We start from the raw sequence: 22,440 nt of genomic DNA on the forward strand, positions 1-22,440 counted from the left end.
GAGGTTTTAGGAATTTTCATCATTCAAAACAAATTTAAAATTGTTAGACGCGAAGAGAGGTTTCCACTGAATACGTCGTTTGTAAATTAAAGCTATGCATTGTTCCTCGTTAAACGTAGTTCCGACGTAGTTCCGACGTAGAAAGGCGTAGAATGGAGGTGGAAGTTCCTCTCCAAACTGTATCATCACTTATGCAAACATAACCATCGGCAAACAGTCGACCCATTGAATCGATCTAATTCGTTCGGAATTTTTTTCTTTTTTACGTGTTACTGTTAAGGTCGATTTGATCTGTAATGATTCGACTTTTGTATTTGCATTGTTCTATTTAAATAGAGTGGAAAATGATTTTGCAAACAATACGTTTCTGAGAAACAGATTGAGGTCAAAGGTAAGATTTCCCTCGGGTCAAAGTATTCGTTTAACTTTCATATGTCTTCCTTTTAAATGATTTTGTTAAAGGAATTTTTTGACCTCTTTTCCCAGTGAGTAATTATTGCAAAGGATTCGTTCTCTTATTTTTAAAAGGTTTCGATTCGTTTCAATTTTCCATTCGTATAGTATTAATTTGGAAAATGTTTGTACTTTAAGCAGAAATGCCACTAAAAACAAATATTTCCATAAAACGAAGCATTTACTAATTAAGCTAATTGAATCGGGTAATCATCTGGAAAGAAAAGAGGAAGAACATCGAAGCGACCAACGAATTTCTTTTTATTTCTTAGAACCTTTTAAATGCTTGATCGCAAGTCATACGTTGGTCTAGTACAGGGGTCGGCAACCTTTTGAGTCGGAAGAGTCAAAAATTACAATTTACAAAATTTCAAAGTTTTTAAAGAGCCACAAAATTTTTTCTTGCCAACAATAAATAGTACTCGCATAAATAAAGTTTTTTGATTAAAAAAAACTAATCTATTTATTCATATATAAGTAGTGTTTTTCACAACAAATTAGATAATATATATATGGCATTATTAGATAATTACTTATTATTTAAGTAAAAAATTAAAACAATCAAACATTTACTTAAGTATGCTGGGGTGTAACCCAAAACCTGGTGTTCTGTGTTTTTTTTCTTCTGCTTTTTTTAATTTGTCATTAAAGGTCTTTATTATTAATTAAACATTTACTTACAACACTAACTTGTACTTGAATAACAAACAATTGAGCAAACAAATTCAATGGGAGCGTTGGCTTTGCATGGTTTTAGAAAGTTTCGATAAATTTGGCTCATAACTTGTTGTTTTAAGTTTCAGACACGATTCTAAATTTTCATTTGTTAGTTGGCTTCTTACTTTACTTTTAATTATATTCATGCAAGAGAACGCTTGCTCGCACGAATATGTTGATCCGAAGATAGTCAGCACTCCAAATGCCAACTTCTTCACTTCACTGTAGCAATCTGGAAGACTATTCCATGCGTCGAATATAAGTGCCTCAAGTCGCGGCATTTCTTTTAAAGCTGTCCACTTTTATTGCGTTACGTACATACATTTCTGGACCTCCAACTCTTCCAACTTGCTTTTCAACTCTGTAAATTTTCCACTCCACAAAGCTTTACTTTTTAAATCGATCAATTGCATTTCTAGAGATCCAGTATCAATTCCAAATGGCTCAATGTGGATTTCGTTACTATTTGTGTTAAGAGGATTTACTATGAATGCTAGAGTGGTTTTGTTGGTTTTGAATTGCTCAAATCTGTCAGCAAATTCATCTTTAATTTTTTTTATAACTGTGCTGAAGTAATTCGTGTCAACAGTTGCACTGGTTTTATCGCGATATTGCTTTAGAAATTGAAAATGAAGTAATTTACCGCTCTGAATATCTTCTGCAAAAAGAATTAATTTTTCTTCAAAACAAACTAATTCTTCTACCAAAACATAGGCTGGGTTTCCCTTTCCTTGCAGTTTTAGATTCAGCTCATTTAATTTCGCTGTGATATCCACCATAAAGTAAAATTTTTGCAACCATTTGTTGTTCTCTAATTCAGGGTGATTAATGCCTTTTTCATTTAGGAATGTATTTATTTCATTCAAGCACAAAGCGAAACGTTTCAACACCTTACCTTTCGAAAGCCATCGCACTTTATTGTGATGAAGGAGATCGTATAAATAATATTTGCGTATGGAACTAAAGAGCCGCAGCTTCACATCCAAAGAGTCGCATGTGGCTCGCGAGCCGCAAATTGCCGACCCCTGGTCTAGTATCATCCAATATGTTTTGATGAGAAAATACAACTTGTTACCACAAATAACTAAACTTTTGAAAACTCACTATTGGCCAACTTTGTCAGGTAACAAGATTTTTTGACGTCAAAATCGGATTTCAGATTTCGTTGAACAGCAAATCGTGCCTCCTTAAGCGGCAGGAAAATAGTTTTGTGTGTTCAGACGCGGAAAAATATCGAAAATTTGCAAGTTGAGAAAACCTTTGTTTATGCCATTGTACTGTACATGGAAATGCCAATCTAAACGTAGATTTTACCATAAAAGCCAGAATTGCAAGGGATAGTGAACGTTACAGCGGAAATAGGTTTTCCGTCTTAGGCATTCTGAAACAAGAAAGTAATCATTGCTTAAAAATGGTAATAAAAAAAGTCCACAATTTTTTTTTTCTAAATGAAGCTTTTCTAATTTCAATAGTATGTAGCAAATACAGTAGAGTCGTTAATCGGAACGCCGGTAATCGGATCGCCGGTAATCGGCACGATTTTCAGTCGGACTGTGTCGTGCTGAATCGAACGTTTTTGATACTAAATTTACTTCTAAAGTATAATTTTCATGTTTTTATATTCTTCAATATATTTATTTTGTTTGTACAAAATGCAGAAATAATTTTTAACGATACGATAGCCTCGATTATTATTATAAAAATTTTCGTTAGGCTTAAAATCGACGAAAATTCAACACGAAGCGACACGCAACGGAGAAAAATTTGAACATCGGACATGTTAATATATTTTTTCGTACATAATTGGTAATCGGAACAAATGACTAATCTGAACCACCCCAGTCCCCAATTGATTCCGATTTTCGACTCTCTACTGTACTATTGAAATGACATTAAAATATACATTCTTTTATTTTGTTTTCTACAGCTACGTGTTTCTAAAACCAAAAAGATTCTAAAATGTTCTATAGTACGTTCAGCGAGTGAATAAAAAATGAAGATCAGTCTGTTTGATCGGTTGGTCACTTTGGTGAAAGGAAACACGTGGCACAATAATCGTTACGTGTTTCAGCTTGTTAGTAGCTTGTAATTTCATTATTTTTTAAAATAAAAGTAAAATTAATCTGGGCTTTGAGCTGGAGCCTGGAGCCACATGTTCTTTAAAATTTTCTGGCACCAGCTCTATTTTCTTTTTAGGTCTCAGATGTTAATTCAGCTCTGTACTTGAAAGCATTACGCTTTGCAAATACAGTTGAACCTGTATCTCAAATATGTTCATCTCGAAAACCTTCTATCTCAATTCTTTTTCCCTTGCATTTTCAGCCTAAATCATATTTTTCCATTTTCATATTAAATAAACCTTTGTTTATGCCATTGTACTGTACATGGCATAAACCTCTTTAAATTAACCAATTTTAAATAAACCAATTTTACATTAACGAGTGAAGTGTCAATTACAAATTCAAAGCTCAGCAACTATATTTTGATAACATAAATTGTAGTTGAGAAACATCTCTTGCAAAACAGCACAGGAAACCTTCGTTAATTCGAACTCTGATAGTTCGAAGTCGTGTTAGTTCCGGCCGGGGATAGAGAGATTTACATGTTAAGAAATTCGGTTAGTTTTAAATACGGCTACTCCGAAATTCGAAGTAAAAATTCTGTCCGAACTGAGATATGCGTATATTAATTTACTCGTTCGTTTAGATCGAAATATCTCCATACTATAAGAGAACAATAGACCAAGAACTCTAATCTGGTCAATATGGCTTTACTTTTACAGTAACACATTTTCTTGTGAAACTGTGCTTTACTTTACGAGTACTGTTTATTTTTGTGCTTTACTGGCAACCTGTGAGGTTCTGACAGGGTAGTTTACCGTCAGTTTATTTATATTATTATTATTATTAATAATTAACGAAAATAGCATTCTATATACAGATAGCTCCCGTATAACACGTTGCTTTTATAGCACGGATTCACTCTGCCACGGTTCGAGAATTGGGTGAAACACTCGTACAACATGAAATGTAATAAAAACTATTAAAAGCGAACTTTATCTAATTTAAATAGGGAAATCCCCGTACAACAGTTCAGTAAATGTGATAAAGCTTTTAAGTGCGAAAGATACCTCATTTGACATTTTTCATTCGAGCGCGTACGTACTATCAGATTTTCATGCATAATTTTCGTGAACTATTAGTACTTAAGTAAAGTATATAAATTTTCTTTTCCCGCCTTCTGTCCATACACGTGGTGCTTCTTGAAACTTGTTTCAGTGTTGCCAGATCTCGACGCTTCTGCTGTTGAAGTTGCCAGATGTTTTTCCCCTATTCCATACTTTATTCAGTCACCGGTTTTTAGGCATTGAACCGCGCCTCCGACCGTTGGGACAATCCACAAGTATACAAGTACAAGTTTACAAGTATACTTTGTGTCTCATTTTTGGCTACATAGCACTATTAACTGAAAATTTTATCATCTTAGTGATGACAAAGAAAACATTGTTTAATTTATATTAATATGTATCACTTCTTAAATATCTTTATTAAAATTTTCTTATCTTATTTGTGAAAATATAATAGCATGTTTTTAATTTTTGGAACCTAACCCCCCCTTTTCGTACTAGTTCTTTGTTTCGTATAACACGGCAATTTTTGGAACATAACTCCCGTGTTATACGCAGGTTACTTGTATGTACATTGATGTAATTTAAGAAACGGAACACATCTTTTACATGGAATTTGCATATTGTACAGAAATATGTAAATCTCATAATTCGAAGTTTCTATTATTTCATATCTTGAATTTCGAACTAACAAGGATTTTCTGTACATAGTTGCAATTAACGCAGCTTTTCTCATTGGCTACGAGTTTGGCTGGTGTCAGGAATCAAACTATTGGCAAACTATTTCTGCCAAAATATGTCAAAAAAATTTTTTTATACCTAATAGAGGCGTCTACTGTACTTGCTATTGTATTATTAAAGTACCGTACCTTCCAATCAAACCTATTACTGTGCAAGAATCTACGTCTCGACACCTGTAACTATGTTTTCCTTCTTGTTTCCACGCGATTGGAGAGACAGGTTTTAGGCTATGTATTTGAAAAGATTTTGTGAATCTAACCAAAACTTCTCTAACAATTTATATTTGACCAAGGATGTATTCTTACCATTTCCTCTTTTCAGAATTAAAATTTATAATCAATAATTACCATAAATGGATAATATTTTAGCAGCTTTTAAATAATTAGATAACAACATGTAAGTAAAATTAACATTTTAGTGTGTTTATTGGTAGGCCTATAACTTAAGCTTATTTATAATCTGGAAATTGTAAAAACTATTTTTCAATCAGGTGCAGAGGATAAGGATGGTAAATAACTGGTAAATAGTAGTTATTAATTATTTGTTTATTGGTATCACATTAATTAAAGAGGAGAAAATCAAAAAGATAGTTGTTATTACTGTGTCAAACTATAATATATAATTTTAACATGTGTGATCAAAATATTTATTTCTATTGTTTACATAAAATTTATATAAAGCGATAGAAATAAGTTACAAATAAATTAAAATGGTTTGAATAATGTGCTTCTATCTTGAATAACAGCATTTAGAGTTTTTTTTTGGAGCCTTGATCCATTATCAGGCCCCTTGCCCCAAAAACCTGAAATAAATCTATTGAAATATATAATGTGAAAATTTTTAACGCAATTAAGATTTCTGTCATTAATTTTGCGCTATATATGTTTCAAGTCGTTTGGCTAACAACTGATATGTGAAACTCGTCCAAATTCTCTGTAGTCGTTTCTTCCGGGTGTAGAAAAATGTCAGTAATGACGTAGTTTGTCGATGTTTACAGTCATGGCAGCAGTGGCACACTTCATCGGTGAAAATCTTTAATTATCGATACACATGTACCAGTAACTTGTTAAGAACAGAACGTGGTAAACTGTCAATTAAAATTATATGCATTAAACAAGACAGACCGGCTAGGCTCGGCAACGTTTTGCCTTGCTTAGCTACATTACGTCGCCATTTTCCCAGACAAATAAAACACTAGTGACGGTTCATTTAATGTTATACTGTTAAAATTCGTTATATAATAATATAATATAGCATTCGAATTATCATTAAATAACTTTCAAGTACGGGAAAAATAGAAAACGTAACAAAACCTCTATTTTAAGTTATTGGACAAGCGACGTAAAATTTCATTATCGTATTGGATGACAAATATATAAAGCATTTTCTCTTTTATTGAACCGAGTATAAATAAAACTTGTGTTATTTCACTGAAAATATAGACAAACGCCATCTTGGTTGGTCAACATTTTCGGTAATTGTTTTTACCGTGTCAATGCATCGGTAAGAAGAGCGATGTTACAATTTTAAAACCAAAGCACACTAAGGCCGAGAAACATACGTAAAATACAACATAAATGCGGACGAAAATGAAAAGCGTATAAAATATTTCCTTGTAGTTTCTGCTTATCTGGAATACAAAATCGAGTAGAGAGCACGTTTCTTAGATAAAAAAAATTTGTAAGTGTATCCAATGTATTTCCTGGAATAAGAATGGAGCCGATGTGCTGGATACTGAATATATCAGTCCGCTCCGTAGCTAAGCAACGAAGACATAGCCGCGGTTCTATTTTATTCAAATTTTGTTAAATAAAACAGAATTTTCGAAATTTTATTGTCATCTCAGAGCTCTAATTACGTTGTTTGCCTTATAATAATCTCACATTTATTGCAAAAAAAAATTTCGAATAAATTTTAACAGTTTAAATATATATTAGAAAATTGTAAGATATGTTTTAAATAAATACAATTCTATTATTAAAACCAATGGGATCGGTGGTAATATTAACACACTAAAAATAAAAAATTTTTAGTTAAAAAAACAAGTAATAATTATACTCTTTCCATTTCCGACTTCGAAAACGTAATCAACGAATAACATCCTGATGTATCCACTGAGGAGGCCTAGATGGCGAAATGCATATGGATAAATTAATAAAGTAATGATTGTTCCTTGCCACTTGTTTTGGCTCATAGAATCCACGAAGTCGGAAATGGAAAGAGTATAATTTTTACTTGTTTTTTAACTAAAAATTTTTTATTTTTAGTGTGTAAATACAATTCTACTATGTTCTACTTTGTAATGAATACAACTACTTTCCTTCGCGTATGTAGACTAATAATCATAGTTAAAAACTAGTCTCCCATAATAATAATGTACATATTTCACTATTATTCCGTATTGTTCGTGTGGATTGTATTAGGCATAGTAAACGTATTCGCGTGTCATTAGGTCAATCACGTGTTTCCGAAACAATTTTCACACTTATTAATGTTAATACATTATTCTAATATTTAACTAAACTATTCCCTAAAACCAGTCATCGTATAACCGAAAATAAGAATAAAATCGGCTCCATCAATGTTTATGTAAAATTTTCAGAACCAATAATTAAGTTTCCGTCTTTGACAGGTCCTCCATCAATGTGAATTAACAAGTATAACAAATAGCATTCCGTTCGAATCTCAGATTCTTCCTTAGAAGGACTACTTTGTGGGAAAAATTTGACGGCCATGCCGAAATGAATGCAGTTTTTTGGCTTTCGATGATTTCCGTCTCAAGGAAGTTCTGCCGGTTGGAGGTTTATTATATTTGAAATTAAATAAAAATAACAGAAAATAGCTGAAAATGTATTTTATTAATAAAAATGTTACGAAAGTATTTGAGTCACAAATTTCGGATCGAAATAAATACGTTAATGTAACAAAATAGGTCACTATAAAAACGACGGACATTCACCAATCACTTCACATCCGACTGCATACAAAAGTAAACTTTGATCTATTTCCTCTTCTACGTGTTCACATATAGACGAACGACGACTCTAGACTACATTGTACCCAAACGATCGCGAATAACCGACCGTAGAAAAGTTAAGATTTTCGGAAACGGTGGCGACGTCGGGCAGCGCGTCCAACTTGGAGCGCGCGGGCGGTGTGTCGGAAACAGCGCGCGGGGAAGAGCTCCTCTATACCTGGACGCGGAGTATCGCGAAGAGGGCGAGGAGCGCGGATAAGGCCAAAGAAGCGTGCGCCGCGCATCCCGAGGCGCATTCAGGAGAGTCGTAGCGGTAATTGCGACAGTGGTTCTGTACCAGGAATCCTCCTGCCTTGATGACGATCTGCTCGCCCAGGTCGGCCGCTTCCGCGTCGCACTTGGCCAAAACGGCGTTCCTGGTGCATTGTTTGTAGCCGTCGAACAAGCTGCGAAACAAGAGAAATAAAGTCATTTTTATTACAATTCGTCCCAATTAAATAATATTAAAGTTTAAGAAGCTAATTTTATAAATTTTTAAATAACTTATTTAAACTATAGTGTAGTAAATCCTGTATAAACCTGAATTAAATGGCACAGGATAATTTTTCCCATTTTTGGGTGGCTTCAGTTTCGAACAGATTTTAGTATTTTGTTTTAATCTTCAAAATGTAACAGTTCATTTTTATAGTAAAATCACTTTGTTACTTACGCAAAATTTATTACTAAATTAAATCCAAATGATTCAAACTAAAGACAAGAGTATTCGAATGCAAGAATACAGAACTGTTCAACCAAATAAAAGTGCTTTTGCTGTGAAGAACTTTTACTGGGTATTCGAATACGATTCTAATGAGCTCAGAGAATTCGAGTACCAAAATCTCATGTATAGAAGCACTAGAAATTCTAATCTGATTACAATAGTGCAGAAATCAAGTTACTCTGATCTGGTTTTTCGAGGAATTTTAATATCCTAATTAATAGTTTACTTTGATCTCTAATTATTAATATGTTAACCAACTTATTTTCGAATATTCGGCAGTAGTTACTAACTACTCCGCACAAGGCAAATTAACAGTACTACATTGTTCTCATTATTTTCACGAATTACTTTCGTGTAATTAGTGAAAACAATGAAAACAACATAGTACTGCCAGTTTTTACTTGTTCAATCTCATCCCTAACAATCGTTGCTTGTTCTCAAGGGACTTGTTTTATTCAAGTTACGTTTTAGAGAAGTTTTACTGTGTTTCTCAAAATAGGAGTGGAGCCGATATGTTGGGTGAATTTAGGCTGTCATTCCACTGCAGTAACCAAAAAATTCGAACACCAAGTCATATGATGCATGGCGTTTATTTTGAATATCAAACTTCTTACATTGTCGGGATTTTCAAATAGATGATCACGGAACTAATTTCCTTCGCGTTTCCCTACGTTAATGAATATCGGCTCATACTTTTTATGGGAAAGTCAATTATAATTTTAAATGTAGAAATGAAAAACTAACCTAAACGTGAACAATCTATTCTCTATTCGATATTTAATAATAGACTAGACTGGCATCATTTTTACTCGGGCAACCAATATAAAGATGCCATACGTTTAGGAAAAGACATTCTTTAAATAAAATGAAATTATTCTGTCTTTCCAATCTGATTATATTTTGTTCGAAGAATTTTCGACATTTATTTATATTTTTTTTTATAAACTTTTTGGAATGTTTTTTTTTATCGATTTTAAAAAGAGCAACAATTTATAAAAATCATTTCGAATATAAAATTTATTTCGAAAAATGTTTCTTTTATTTGTTTACTTTTTTAATTTGTTATGCTCCGGTAAAATTGAATTTCCGATTCGATTTTGGACTTCAAAACCGGAATAATTCGAAGTATCGTCCTTCGATTTCCTCCCTTCTAAAATGATACTCTTTCACTGCATTATAATTCATTACACACGTTTTCGAGACTGGAAATTCCCACCCGACGTTTTTCGTGAAGAGAGAGTTACCTTAAACGGGTTAAATTCTATCGCCATCAAAACAGTTCATGCAATTCAATTGCCAAAATACGGAAAAAAGTTGAACGAAGGAACAGAAAACACATTTAAATAATAACGAGACAACTTTAAATTAAATAAATTTTTTTAAAAACAAAGATCAGAAATTTAATGGGTTATTTCAAATATTTTTCGTAACTTTGCAAAATGAAATTATTTACTGGATTTCTATTGGCGATGCAGGTTTACCCACGGATTGACAGATTATTGTACGAAATATGAAACCATCAATCATATTGAACTTCTCAATTATGTAATATACTTATAACTTATATGTAATTAAATAAGGAATTTATGCGGTTGAAATAACCGCAGTGAAATACTCGTGTTAAACGAATAAGTAAATGTCGCATCGAGAAAATTAAAGATCTGATTGATTGACGTAATACATATTTTTATTTTAACTTTAAGTAATTTTTTTTTTAGAATTTCTCGTATTCATAGTTCGGGAGCAGGGCATACCGGCCATAATCTCGACCATAACAACAAGAATTTATTGTAAAATTGAAGTTTGCAGTGTTTAAGTAAACAAATAAATCCTTTGAAGGGGGAAAAAACGTAAAGAAATATGGTTTTTTCTTCGTGATTTCTGAAAAATTATGCAAATTTCGAAAAAACCTTTGTAAAACTACCATTCCATTTCCTTTCGCTTATACGAACTTCTTCGATTTTCTTGAAAGATCGCTTTCTTCGAAAAACAACGAACTCTAATCTGACGTAGACAAAATTGCGTGAAAAATGGAAAATATCTGATTGGAAGCGTGTCGTCTGGAGAAGTGAATCAGCGTTTTTCCATCACGTGTCGTCTTAGGCTTTTGGATTTATCACATTCCCGTCTTTGTATGGGTAGCCAACGGAAAAATGCAATCTACCGGGATTATGGGAAGTATTTTCTGCTTTCTTTTTTCCTTTGTAACACGAATAGATAACTTTGGATCTTCCGCGCCGCTGTAAATTTACAAGTTTATTAAAAGTTATCTTACTCGTTAGAGTTTGCCGAACCATTAAGAATATAGTAATTAGATGCAGTTTTTACAGTAGAAAAAACAAACTCTTCATGACTTTTCCAGTTATCATTGTATTATTTTATAAAGACAAACTATCGGTAACTTTTTTTAAATCTCATTTCATGAACGGAGAAAGATATTTTATAAAAGTCGAAACTAAGTAGATTATTTTATAATAAGGATGCGCATATTAAGAGTTATCGGCTAGAAGAGTAGCTTACTAAATATTATAAAACAAAAAAATTGTTTTCTAGATCCTTATCCTCGGAAACAATACTATACAAAAGAGTAAGATTTGAGGGCAAAATAAATTGAGGAATGTAAGCTATGCACGAATCGAGGATAAAGAGATGGACAAATATCAATGCTAATAGACTTTGTAAGAGTAATCTAAAATAGAACCTGATTGTTGGTTGTCGATCTCCCTGACGGAAATCAAAACGTAAACAAGATTCGTTTAGTATATAGACACTTCAAAGAAATAAAACTAGAATTAAGAATTTTTTAAATCGAATAAATCGTGACGAATTACAAATTTGTTTAATGCAAAAACGCGCTTAAAATATTAGGTCTGATTTATTAAAAGAAAAGAATTAAGATCTACAGAACAGTCTTCCCATTCAACGAATTTTTGTGTGTGTAAGGAAAAGTTTTGAATGTTTAGAGCTTGTCAAAATGGATACAACTTATATAATATGGTGCATTAATCGATCGATTAAATCATATTTTTGTAGTTGACTGCGAACAGAATATAGTGCTTTCGACGATCACTTGGCTTTTCTTCTCCCTGTTATTTAGTTGAGTCAAGCATTACGTGCGTATGTAGCTCGTTTCGGGCCTAATATGCCCCCTCTTCAGTCAACTAAATATTAAGACGATGACACTTTACAACCAATGTTTCAGGCAATGGCACTTTACAACTAATGTTAAGAACGTTGGTTTTAAAAACTTTTTACCTTTAAAACTTCGACTAAAATCAGTATTCTTTCCGTACATGGTAACTTAAAAAGGTCGCAGGAACCACAATTCACAATGCACTAATCAATACTAAACTGTCTGAATTATTCGTTCGTATCCTATCCGATTCTTGCTTCACGGCACTTCGTCGCAAATAACAGGGAGAAGAAAGCCAAGTGATCGTCGAAAGCACTATATTGTGTTCGTAGTCAACAAGAATCAAGCGCGACACGGTTTCAAGTCATTAATCATATTTTTGTATTTAATTTTACTATTATTTAAGCGCACGATTTTTAAAGTAAAGAAGAGGGTGTCGCGATATTTTTTTTAAATTGGAATTCGGACACGGTGAATCAAAGTACTGCTAAACGTCCATGTATTTATTGGATGTTAAACATTAATCGATATCTTAATTAGATTAATAAATGTAGTTAAAATAAGATTTATTTAGTTAAAGTGTAATTTATTTTAATGACGTAATTTATCGATAAGTTATATTTAGACGCTTTTCTGATGTTGGAAATTAATACGACGTAGAAAGAATTTATGCAAATTAAACTCCCAGGTGCTGAGTTTAAACAAGAAAACGTCCACAATTTCCGACAGAAGAAAATAATCGGCTTCGTAAAAATGTCGGGGTATTTTTATCTTTTGTGAAGCCACACCTTACAATGCTGTTGTGACATTTGAAAAAGAAAATATAGAATGTTTTCGTTTTTCCTTCTGTTCTATATTCTTTCTTATTCGAGATCTACAGACTTCGTGCTTACTGTTTTTGCATTTCTATAGTTCGAATATTTTTAGGTATTATCTAAAATGTATAAATATTTTGTATTTTATAATTTAAAGAAAATATTATATATTTATAAAGGAACATTGTTATAATTTCTATAGTTAGCTTTTAAAAAAGCTAACTATAGAAATTACGAATTAAGACTACCACTCTCATTACTTTACAATAGGTTTATCTTACATTCTGGAAATTAAACTACAATTGTTTTATTGTGACATCGTCACAATGCCGGGCTGCAATTTTTAATCATATTTTTAATTTATTTAAATTAAAATATGTTATCCCCTCAAATTAGTACTATAGTGTCTTGTCCCTACCCTCTACAGTACGTCATACATTTCCTTTAACAATAGAGTCGTGCCATCTATAACTGCTTTTAGAAAAGTTTTGAATTGAAATAACGTGACTTCCGGTCCGCATCGAAAGTTCGTATATAGTAAATCGGGGCCCCGTCCTTAAGGTTTGCATATCTTGTCTTGAATTTCATTTATCTAACATCGTTCTCGAGATTAAGAAAAGATAGACTGACAGACACCGGACGACAGGGAATTTATAGGTCTACATTTTTAATTTTTAAATTGCAGATTAATAAGATCAAATTTTGTTAACTATTATTAGTTTCTAAGTATTCTGTAGAAAGAAGTCACGCAAAATTGAGAAAATTAATACAAAATAAAAAATATTAATTACAATGCTAAAGACAAAGCTTAATATCAAATAGTTAAAAGTAAATGAAGCAAAATTGAGCGAAGGAAAAATGGTGACCGATGCAAAGGAAGTAACGCGTGAGATTGTTGGGTGAGAATTCATTTTTAAGATAATTAATCATACAAGCGAGACTGAATTTTGCTAGAAAAGAAATACGTATTTATATCCAACAAAAACAGATGCTTTTATTCATTCATTCGCTAATAATAGAGCATATCGTAAACAAATTATCTTCCAACAATAATACGAAAATTGTTGTGGTAGGTCACTCGAAACTATTCCTTTATTATTATTATTTTTTACAACTATAAATTTAAATTATATTTTCAAAAGAAAGAAATAATAGATGTTCTAATTTGTAATCAGAATGTGAAAATTTTGAAGAGCACGGAAAAGGCCGTACGAAATTATGTGGCAATTTATAGAAGTTTCCTTGCCTGTGGAATAATTTCACGAAAAATAAATGTATTTCATATAGAGTATAGATTTAACAAATTTCAATTTTAGAATTAGAAGATATTGCATCTCAAAAATATAAGATTTGCAGGAAAGATTTATAATTAAAGCGATTAAACTCGCGTTCCAAATTTTAAAACTGGAACGGCTTTTATATAATTTAATAATTATGCTTTTGTTTCTGGATAAAATTTTTGACAGCGAAAATTGCTGTTTACGAGCAACGGTGCATAGAAAATGTGTTATTTCAGGTTTTTACTATTATTTCTGATTTGATTACCTGATAACTTTTGATCTTCCTTCTCTATAAAGCTTAAATTTAGAACTTTTAGTCGTTTTCCTTTAAGAGAGATGAATATCCTTTAGTTCTTATATTTGTATGTAAATGTGTGTATACGTAAGTAGGGTCAAGGGAGTCAAACATATGAAAGTTAGAAATAATAAACTTTAAAGTTTAGAAAAATATATTTGTTTAAAATTTTACCTGGTAAAAACAAGTTTTATTTTAAAAAGATTTGTTTTGTTTTAATAGGAACAAAGAAAATATGTATTTTATCATTTAGAAGACGACGACCAAGTACTTACCAGCAAGACTTTCTCAGTTGTTCTTCTTCTGGAAGTTCTTGTGTTTTCATGACTTCTTGCTGTCTAATGTAATCTTCGGAACATTTTTTATAGTCTGCAGATAGCTGTTTGTAACAACCGGCGTGTTTCAGATATTCTAAACAGGATAAAATGAATAAATTATGTTTATTGCATTATATACTTTCTCAAATTTAATTTAAAGAAAAAAACTGTTAAAGTCCGCAATATTTTAAGAAACTTCGGATTTTATTCAATTTTACACTTAGGTCGGTAAAAAATAAGATAATAAATACAATCGAGTTGCACTTTTTAAATCTTCCGGAAACAAATTTTCAAAAAGGTCTTTTAAGGCGATGTGTGTAAACGATAAAATTGATTTAGTTTCATCTTAAATTGTCTATCGATATGGACAGAAGACATTTTTAATATCTAAATGAATTTTAGCTAAGCGAATGGCATTTAAGTTGCGGATAAAGTAACGCAAGAAATACTTTTAAAACACAAAAAAATTGCATTGTAAAGAAAATTTATTTCTTTTGCTCGATAGAAAGTATCTAACGAAGTTAAAAGCGCGAGAGATATAAATTTACTTTTTCGGAATTCCGATCCATCGGTGCACAAATCTGATAAAAGTTGTTGCGCTCCTCTGGTCAACGTCTGATAAATTTGTTGTTGTTCCGCATCGAAACATCTTTCTGTAAAATGATTAACGCAGACCATCGCTTCTTGTAAGTGCCTGTAAAACAAACGAAACATTCAAACACTCGTTAAAAACTAAATCTAATGGAAGTTTCTTTTACAAATAAATATCTTTCCAACCATAAATGAGCGGGTCATACGCATTACTTTCCACTTTCGTTATCTGAAACATTCATTACGTACCACACAATATTTTTCAGAGAAAAACTTCAACCAAAAATTGGTGGAATTATAGATAAATAGAAATTCATACGATGTACGGAAATCGATAATAGAGACAATATGATAATTTGTCCGGCATTAGCTTTTATTATATAAAAACCAAAACGAGAAATAACATTAAGAGAAATCGTGACTCATCGCCTCGACCGATATTTTCACCTCCTTTTTCTCTAATCCTATTTTTCTCCCGCAGGCAGTGAATAAAATTCATTTTCGCTTTAGTCTCGGACAAGCCGTTTGATGTCGACTTCACTCTCTCAACACTCAATTTCCATAGGCAATAAATTCAATAATAAGCCGCCGGACGACGTCAGAGAAAATGTCTCCCGTATTAAAATTCCATAAAAGGCATCTGTACCACTTTCTAAGTCAAAATCTGTGTTTTTCTCGACCATTTATCTCCGTCGACGCAATTTCCAGATGTAAAAAAGAAGACAGAAAATCGATGAATAGTCTAAAAGCAATTAAGAAAACAATACGTTATAACGAAACCTATTATTGTTACAGAAATGATGAATCTAAGAAAAAAACAACTTTAAAATTGAGTAATAATAAGTCTAATTAAATACATTTATAAATTGACAGATGTGTTACAAATGATGATTATTAATAATAATGATGCACGAATATCTACACACAAAATTTGAAATAAATCTGACTTACAAATGCCATCTACTTAGGTCTTAGGACGATATTAATAAATCAGATTTAATCTCATTTAAATGTTCCAGAATTTAACAATGCACATTTTAAACTTAATAATTTACATCCCGTAAATATGGTATGGAAAAATAGAAATGGTTAGACGAGAGGAGAAAGGTTTATTTGATGTGAAAGTCACTAAAACGAGGATTGTGACCAGGAATGTTTTTTAAAGGACGATAATCGTTTTTTTGAAGTTCCGTGTTATCGTACTCCGCCGTAATATATAACATACGTAACCTCGATATACGTCAACAAATAAATCTCTATAAAAACAGCCAAAAAAGCGGAATTATCAGCCAAAAAATAATTATTATAATAATTTAAGTGTTTTCTTTAAACGTCATAGTGAACAATTGCCGAATTCGTCATGCCAATTTTTACTTAATTGCTCGCTCGTTCATCGTTCGATTACATCGATAACCTTATTTAAATAGATAAGTTACTGTTAAATTGTTTCTTAGAATATTTTATTTTCTTATTTTCAGTAATTACAGTCCGAACAGTCAGAATGTGTCATAAACGGGAAGAGTTTATTCCGCCAGAGGTGAGTTTCGATCAGAGTTTATATTTTAGTGTCAAAATTGAAACGAGAACCTCTCGCGTGATTTCAAAGAATTCTTAACGCAGTGTAAGATTTATTTTGTTATGTCGAAAGGTTTCGAAACCACGATATTTGATAAAAGCGATCCTTAAATAACTGAGTTATCAAATTCCTTGAACATTCGTCAGCTTCGTTCGGATAATTCTAGTAGCGTGGCGGTGACTAAAGTTTTAAATCGACATACAAACGCTCAATGTCAAATATCAAATGAATTCTTTTTTTTGAAACGCAATTTTTTAATAAAGATTTTATCACAATTTTATAATTTCAATTTGGAATTTACGATTTTCGCTAGATATTTTTAAAAAAGTACGGTCATTGTCAATCGTTTATAAACTATACGAGGTCGAGTTAAATCAGAATGGGATTTCAAAGATCCATAAATATTCTGTTAAAATTAATGGTTTTTTTATGGACGTTCGGTAAAAGTTTTATGGGAGTTTGGTTGAAATTCAATCAGTTTCTCGCCGAAAAGAAAACGTCGCCAGCGACGATCTCCGCCGCGAAATCGATAATAGACCTATTAATGGACCAACGATTCGCGACTAACACACGATTCTCTTCAGAAAAATCAAACGAAAAAAAAATCGAGTTTTCACTCGTTTATCGATCTTCGTTAATTTAAGAATTTCGACTAAATAAACAAAAAAAATATATAAAGTTTAGAAATTTTTTACGTTTGATATTTGTCGAATTAATGAGAGAAAAAGAACGATTTAATTAATGAAACTTCTAAAACCTTTCGTCTAGTAATGGGTTTTATCCCAAAATGCGTTTTTTAATTAAGCGTAATTCTTTTGTATTTTGGAAAAGATCGAAATGAACAAACGAATGACAAAATAACTTCAATTTTCCCGTCCGACCTGACTACAGAGAAAGAGACAATTCCCGTCGAATCGAGATTTTAATCATTAAAAATACGGTCAGTTTCATTCAAAACGACTTCTGTACTTAGAAAATCGATACGGGCTTTGTTATTCCTTAACGATTTAAATGAAAATCATTTCTGTTACTTTTAATTAAAATTTTTTTTAAAATGTCGAAGAATACCGAAGAAACATAACTACGGTAATCGTTGTTCATTTCCTTCTCAAACGGAATAAATTCGGCACTCTTAGGGCAATCACAATTAAACGTTTATTAATTTTTATAGGACACAAATTGCACGAATATTACATTATATTAAAACAAGGCTAATAATCTATTTAGGCGGTGGGCGACCCTCGACTTTCGATAAATCATTTCCGAGAAGGATCGATTGCGCGGCTTGGATTTCCAAACATCCTTGAAATTAAGCATCTGGCGCAGCATCCGAAGAGCAGTTACGACAAATGCTCCTTCAGGAGTCGTCAGCGACATCCATTCTACCCTTTCCTAATAATCCAATTTCTCGGTTGCTACATTAAAGCATCGAGAAACGTCGTTTTAAACGCGACCGACAGGTAAATACTTTCATACATAATAGCCATATGAATATCCAAATAAAATCTGTTGAAAAACGAAACGATTTCGTGCGCGTGTTAAAAATTATTTAGAAGTTTTCACAAAAGTATGGTACATTTTTTCCTCTTTCTATTCCATATTTTAGATTCGCTTTACCCGCGAGTAGTCTAAATTAAAACATGTAAGATGTGGAATTGACGATCTTATTTCAAATTGCATATAGTTTCGTTCAAGAGAACAACACAATTTATACACTTAAGAAAATACTATTTTTTTTTTTAAATTAATCGATTGCAACAGACCTAACTTCTGATTAAATTTGAAAGAAAAATAACCGATTGGGTACTCGAATAAAGAGAAAATTGAGTTAACACCAAAAGACAATCTTGGCTTGTCTATTTTTCAGATTTTTTATCGATTCACAATGTCCAAGGTGTTTTCTAAACGAACTGAGCACGATCGATGTTCGACCATCTGGCTCTTTGCGCGGGAAATGGATCCAATCCTACTCCTCCTCCCCAAAAATGATTCATTAAAAAGATTCCATAGTCTTACAAGATAGTTCCAAACTTTCGTCCCTACCGAGATAATTCGTTTTTTCATATTTCTTCTCATCGATTCGAATTATAATTTTGGAAGAAATCTACCAAACGTCTAACCGCAATTCAGTTCAATACGAAACTTCCTTAATAATATGGGTCAGTCAAATTAACTAATTTTGGTTGTATTCGACAAAAAAAAATGTAAGTAATATTCGAGGTACGCTTTCAATCGATAGACAGACATTAATAGGGCAGAGACGGGGCTAACACCTTCCGACCAATCGCTATTAATAGTGTGACGAAACCGAAGGAGAACGATTATTTTATCGAAAATCGATAGGAATGCAGCCAGAATTTGACAATCAAAGAATTTCTCCTTCCTTTAATATTAAAGATCAAAAGACGACTTTATTCTTGAAGACGATGAAAAACGAAAACCAGTTTCCTAAACTGAAAAATTTTACAAGTCGTCGTCATCAATTACGTTCGGTATGGGTAAAATATTAAAGTCAAGTGGCCATCAAAGATGTTAAAAAGACGACAGGTATCAACGTGTATATTTAATAAATGTAGAGGGGATGCGGTTCGTCTTCGGCAAAATCTTTCTTTTTTTTATTGTCACACCAGTTTTTATCGCCTCTCGTTATCGGCATTGACTGACAGTGCTGATTAACCGTATCGTAAATTTTCCCAAAAATATAATTTTATAAAAGATAATGTAAGTAAAAAAAGTCTTATTTCATTCTTTCTTCAATGTGTATGCTAATAAAAATGAAAATTTATTATTTAAAGTCCTGTAGGAAAACGATCAAAATTGAAATAACCGAAGACCAAATTTCGGATTACCTGAAAGGGCTTTTGTACAAAGAATAAAAATCGATTAATCAATACGTACATTTTTAATAAAGATTTTACCAGTTAAATAATTTTCGAATCGATTTGAATTAAGGAAGACGACTGAGCCAAACGTAGGTTTCTTCCTTACCCGGATACGGTTAATGCGGCCGTTAGTTGGCATCCCTATGCTATAAGGAGAACGGCCAACGTAAGCAAGATGGAAACTAAGTATCGATCTCGGTTCTCCTTTCGTGTTTTTCTCGCTCTCTAGTGGAATCTCCGAGGCTTTCGCGTCTTTCAAAAGCAAAACCTAACTCCACTTTCCCTGTACATTAACACCTTATCCAATTCGCTCGGTTAGCATCTATTCTCGTTCCATCACTTCACCATTAGATGTATTTGTTAAGCTTTCGCCTTGTGTAATCTTCTAACTAAATCGATTCTTCTAAATTTAAATAAAATCTTCCTCCTTAAAAATGTGCACCTTTATCGCTACCTCAAATCTTGCGTTTTTAAAATTGCGATAAAAGGGTATTCGACTTGAACATCGAATAATTTTCATAAACCTTATCCAAATACATTTTAGATTTTAAGAAATATTTCTTTATATTTTGCGTATTTCTTTCGACTAATTAAATTCATTTGATACGCGGTATCAATTAACATATTTACTTATTATTACAGATAAAAAATAAATGATTTAAAAATGATTTTTTTCTTTTGTGATGGGTACACGGCTTAAGTGTTTCGGTTCCTTTAATAGAACTTGGCTCATTAATCTTCACTTGTAGTCTCTATCGGGATTTCTTCGTCTCCTTCAGGAGATTTTTTCTTCCACATTCCTGATTATGTGTTGATTAATCATTTGTGAAGGTTGAATTTCGTCGGATGTCGGACGTCTGCTTTATTTCCGTTTGGTCATTAGTATCTCGATCGTCCCGCATTATCTTAATTATCATTGGGTCGGGAGCTTCGTTTCCATTCTGCGAAAGTCGCAACCAGCAATTCCGATCGCATTTTATAATTACGAATCTTAAATTATAGAGAAGTGATTAAAATTCGTTCCGAGTCGTTCGAAGGAGCGGTAGATGATACCTTAAAATAAACAGTGTTTGCTTTTATGTAAATTACCGACGTGGTACCGATGTTTGACGTTAATATAAAAGAATCGTAAACATTTTTTATTCCTTCGACTGAATTCGAAATAATCGATATGGAGACTGTCGAACCTAACATCTCTTGGCTTTTTCTCCACTAAAAATGAATTTTTGACGTTCTTTTACGAACTATGCCTCCAACGATCATCATCAAAGTTTATCGATCGAAAATGCGATTTCCATCCAGACTTAATTATTAGAGTATTATAAAAAGAGATTTAATAAAAGCGAATTGAATTTGGTTACTAGAGAATCCGCGTCAAACATCTTCCATTACAAATCCAATTAAAGAGTATAAAATATTTGTCCGTAAAATATTTTATCGTCCTCGTTTATTTTATTTATTTCTCGATTATCTGCTTCCAAAAGAGTTTAGGAATAAGAAAAATACAAATTTTTTTTTTATACTCTCAATACTAAATTGAAAAATTTCCTATCGTATCATTGATTCGTATTGTTAACTGAAGTTCGACTTAGTTTAAATGTTTATTAATATAGGATAAACTTGCAATTTGTTTAAAATTGCAACATTCCTTCATAAATTAGCACAAATTATTTCTCAAACATTTTATTCGGTCAGAAAAAAATTAGATTTTATTCACGTTAAATTTCAGAAGTTTCTATTCGTTATATCCGAAGTCGATCAAACGACGACTCGTTGAGAGTTTTCAACCACGATATGAATCAAAAATCGATCTAATTACAATATCTAGTATCATTCTTTATAATAGGAAACTTCGATCGTCTCCATATACGCTAATACATTTATATAAAATGCGCGTTGAAGCAGACTACGGATATTTAGTTTGTATAGAAATTAGCATTTGTTCCTCCTTTTCTTCTAAAAAAAAACTTTAAAAGAGCAAGTCTTCAATATTAGTTCGTTTATTTAATTTACTTACGACACTCCTTTCGTTTATTTTCTGTTAAATTGTAAAATACCGATGTAAATAAATTTTATACGATTTTGTTTTATCCACCTCTAAACTTCCACACCACCCACGTAAATATTTATGTAATTTAATTAGAAACTGGAATTTAATATATTACTACGAATTAACTATTTCTGTAAAATGTTACAGAATGGACGATCGAAAGATCGTATAGAAAAAGACAGCGAACATTACCCTTCGGAATATTTATCAGTTGGAAAGAAAATAATTACATCAACTATTGAAATGCCTCGAATCCCATCAAGGTAATGCGTGTACAGAAGTGAAATTTTCATTTCACAAGAGTTAAAATCAATTTAAAATTCCTAAAATATGAAGATCGAATACCTAATTTTCTTAAAATAAGAAAGTTTTATACAAAATTAATATATTTTAACGCGAAAAATCAGCAGAAAATGAACAAAAATAGATGCATTTATTAAGATTTTGTAATATGAATGATCGTTTCAACTAAAAAGCTAATGACAGCTAACGAGTTCAAAGCATTCGACAGACAATTTAATTCGTCGAATGTTTTAAACTAAATCTTTCAGACTTAATGATTTATACAGCCGAAAATATAAATGTTTACACAGTTCAAAATGTTTATACGAAATGCGCTGATATTTATCACTGACCTTTGACTTTTAGAGTAACTGCACTGTAAGTCTTTAACATTAAAATGCAATTTTCTTTTGGGAAATTTCTGCTTGGTTTTCAACGGAGAAA

The 22,440-nt window shown here is 32.0% G+C and overlaps 2 protein-coding genes across 2 annotated transcripts in view; both read right to left on the reverse strand.

The window, feature by feature from the left end:
* Positions 1–1,472: 1,472 nt before the first annotated feature.
* LOC136972709 (general transcription factor II-I repeat domain-containing protein 2B-like) lies at positions 1,473–2,210 on the reverse strand. The gene has a single exon (XM_067267317.1). It carries the CDS (start codon positions 2,208–2,210, stop codon positions 1,473–1,475), a length of 738 nt encoding a protein of 245 aa, XP_067123418.1.
* A 5,667-nt stretch (positions 2,211–7,877) lies between these two features.
* LOC136972732 (uncharacterized) overlaps positions 7,878–22,440 on the reverse strand; it is a 31,956-nt gene continuing 17,393 nt past the window's right edge. Inside the window, exons 3-5 of the mRNA XM_067267339.1 lie at positions 15,164–15,309; positions 14,574–14,709; positions 7,878–8,461 (exon numbers count right to left, since the gene is read on the reverse strand). Coding sequence (XP_067123440.1) covers positions 8,227–8,461; positions 14,574–14,709; positions 15,164–15,309 — 517 coding nt within the window. The 3' untranslated portion in view covers positions 7,878–8,226. The remainder of the gene's footprint in view (positions 8,462–14,573; positions 14,710–15,163; positions 15,310–22,440) is intronic.

Source organism: Centruroides vittatus, unplaced genomic scaffold (assembly GCF_030686945.1).
Source record: "Centruroides vittatus isolate TY-2023 unplaced genomic scaffold, ASM3068694v2 contig_301, whole genome shotgun sequence".
NCBI classification, from domain to species: Eukaryota; Metazoa; Arthropoda; class Arachnida; order Scorpiones; family Buthidae; genus Centruroides; species Centruroides vittatus.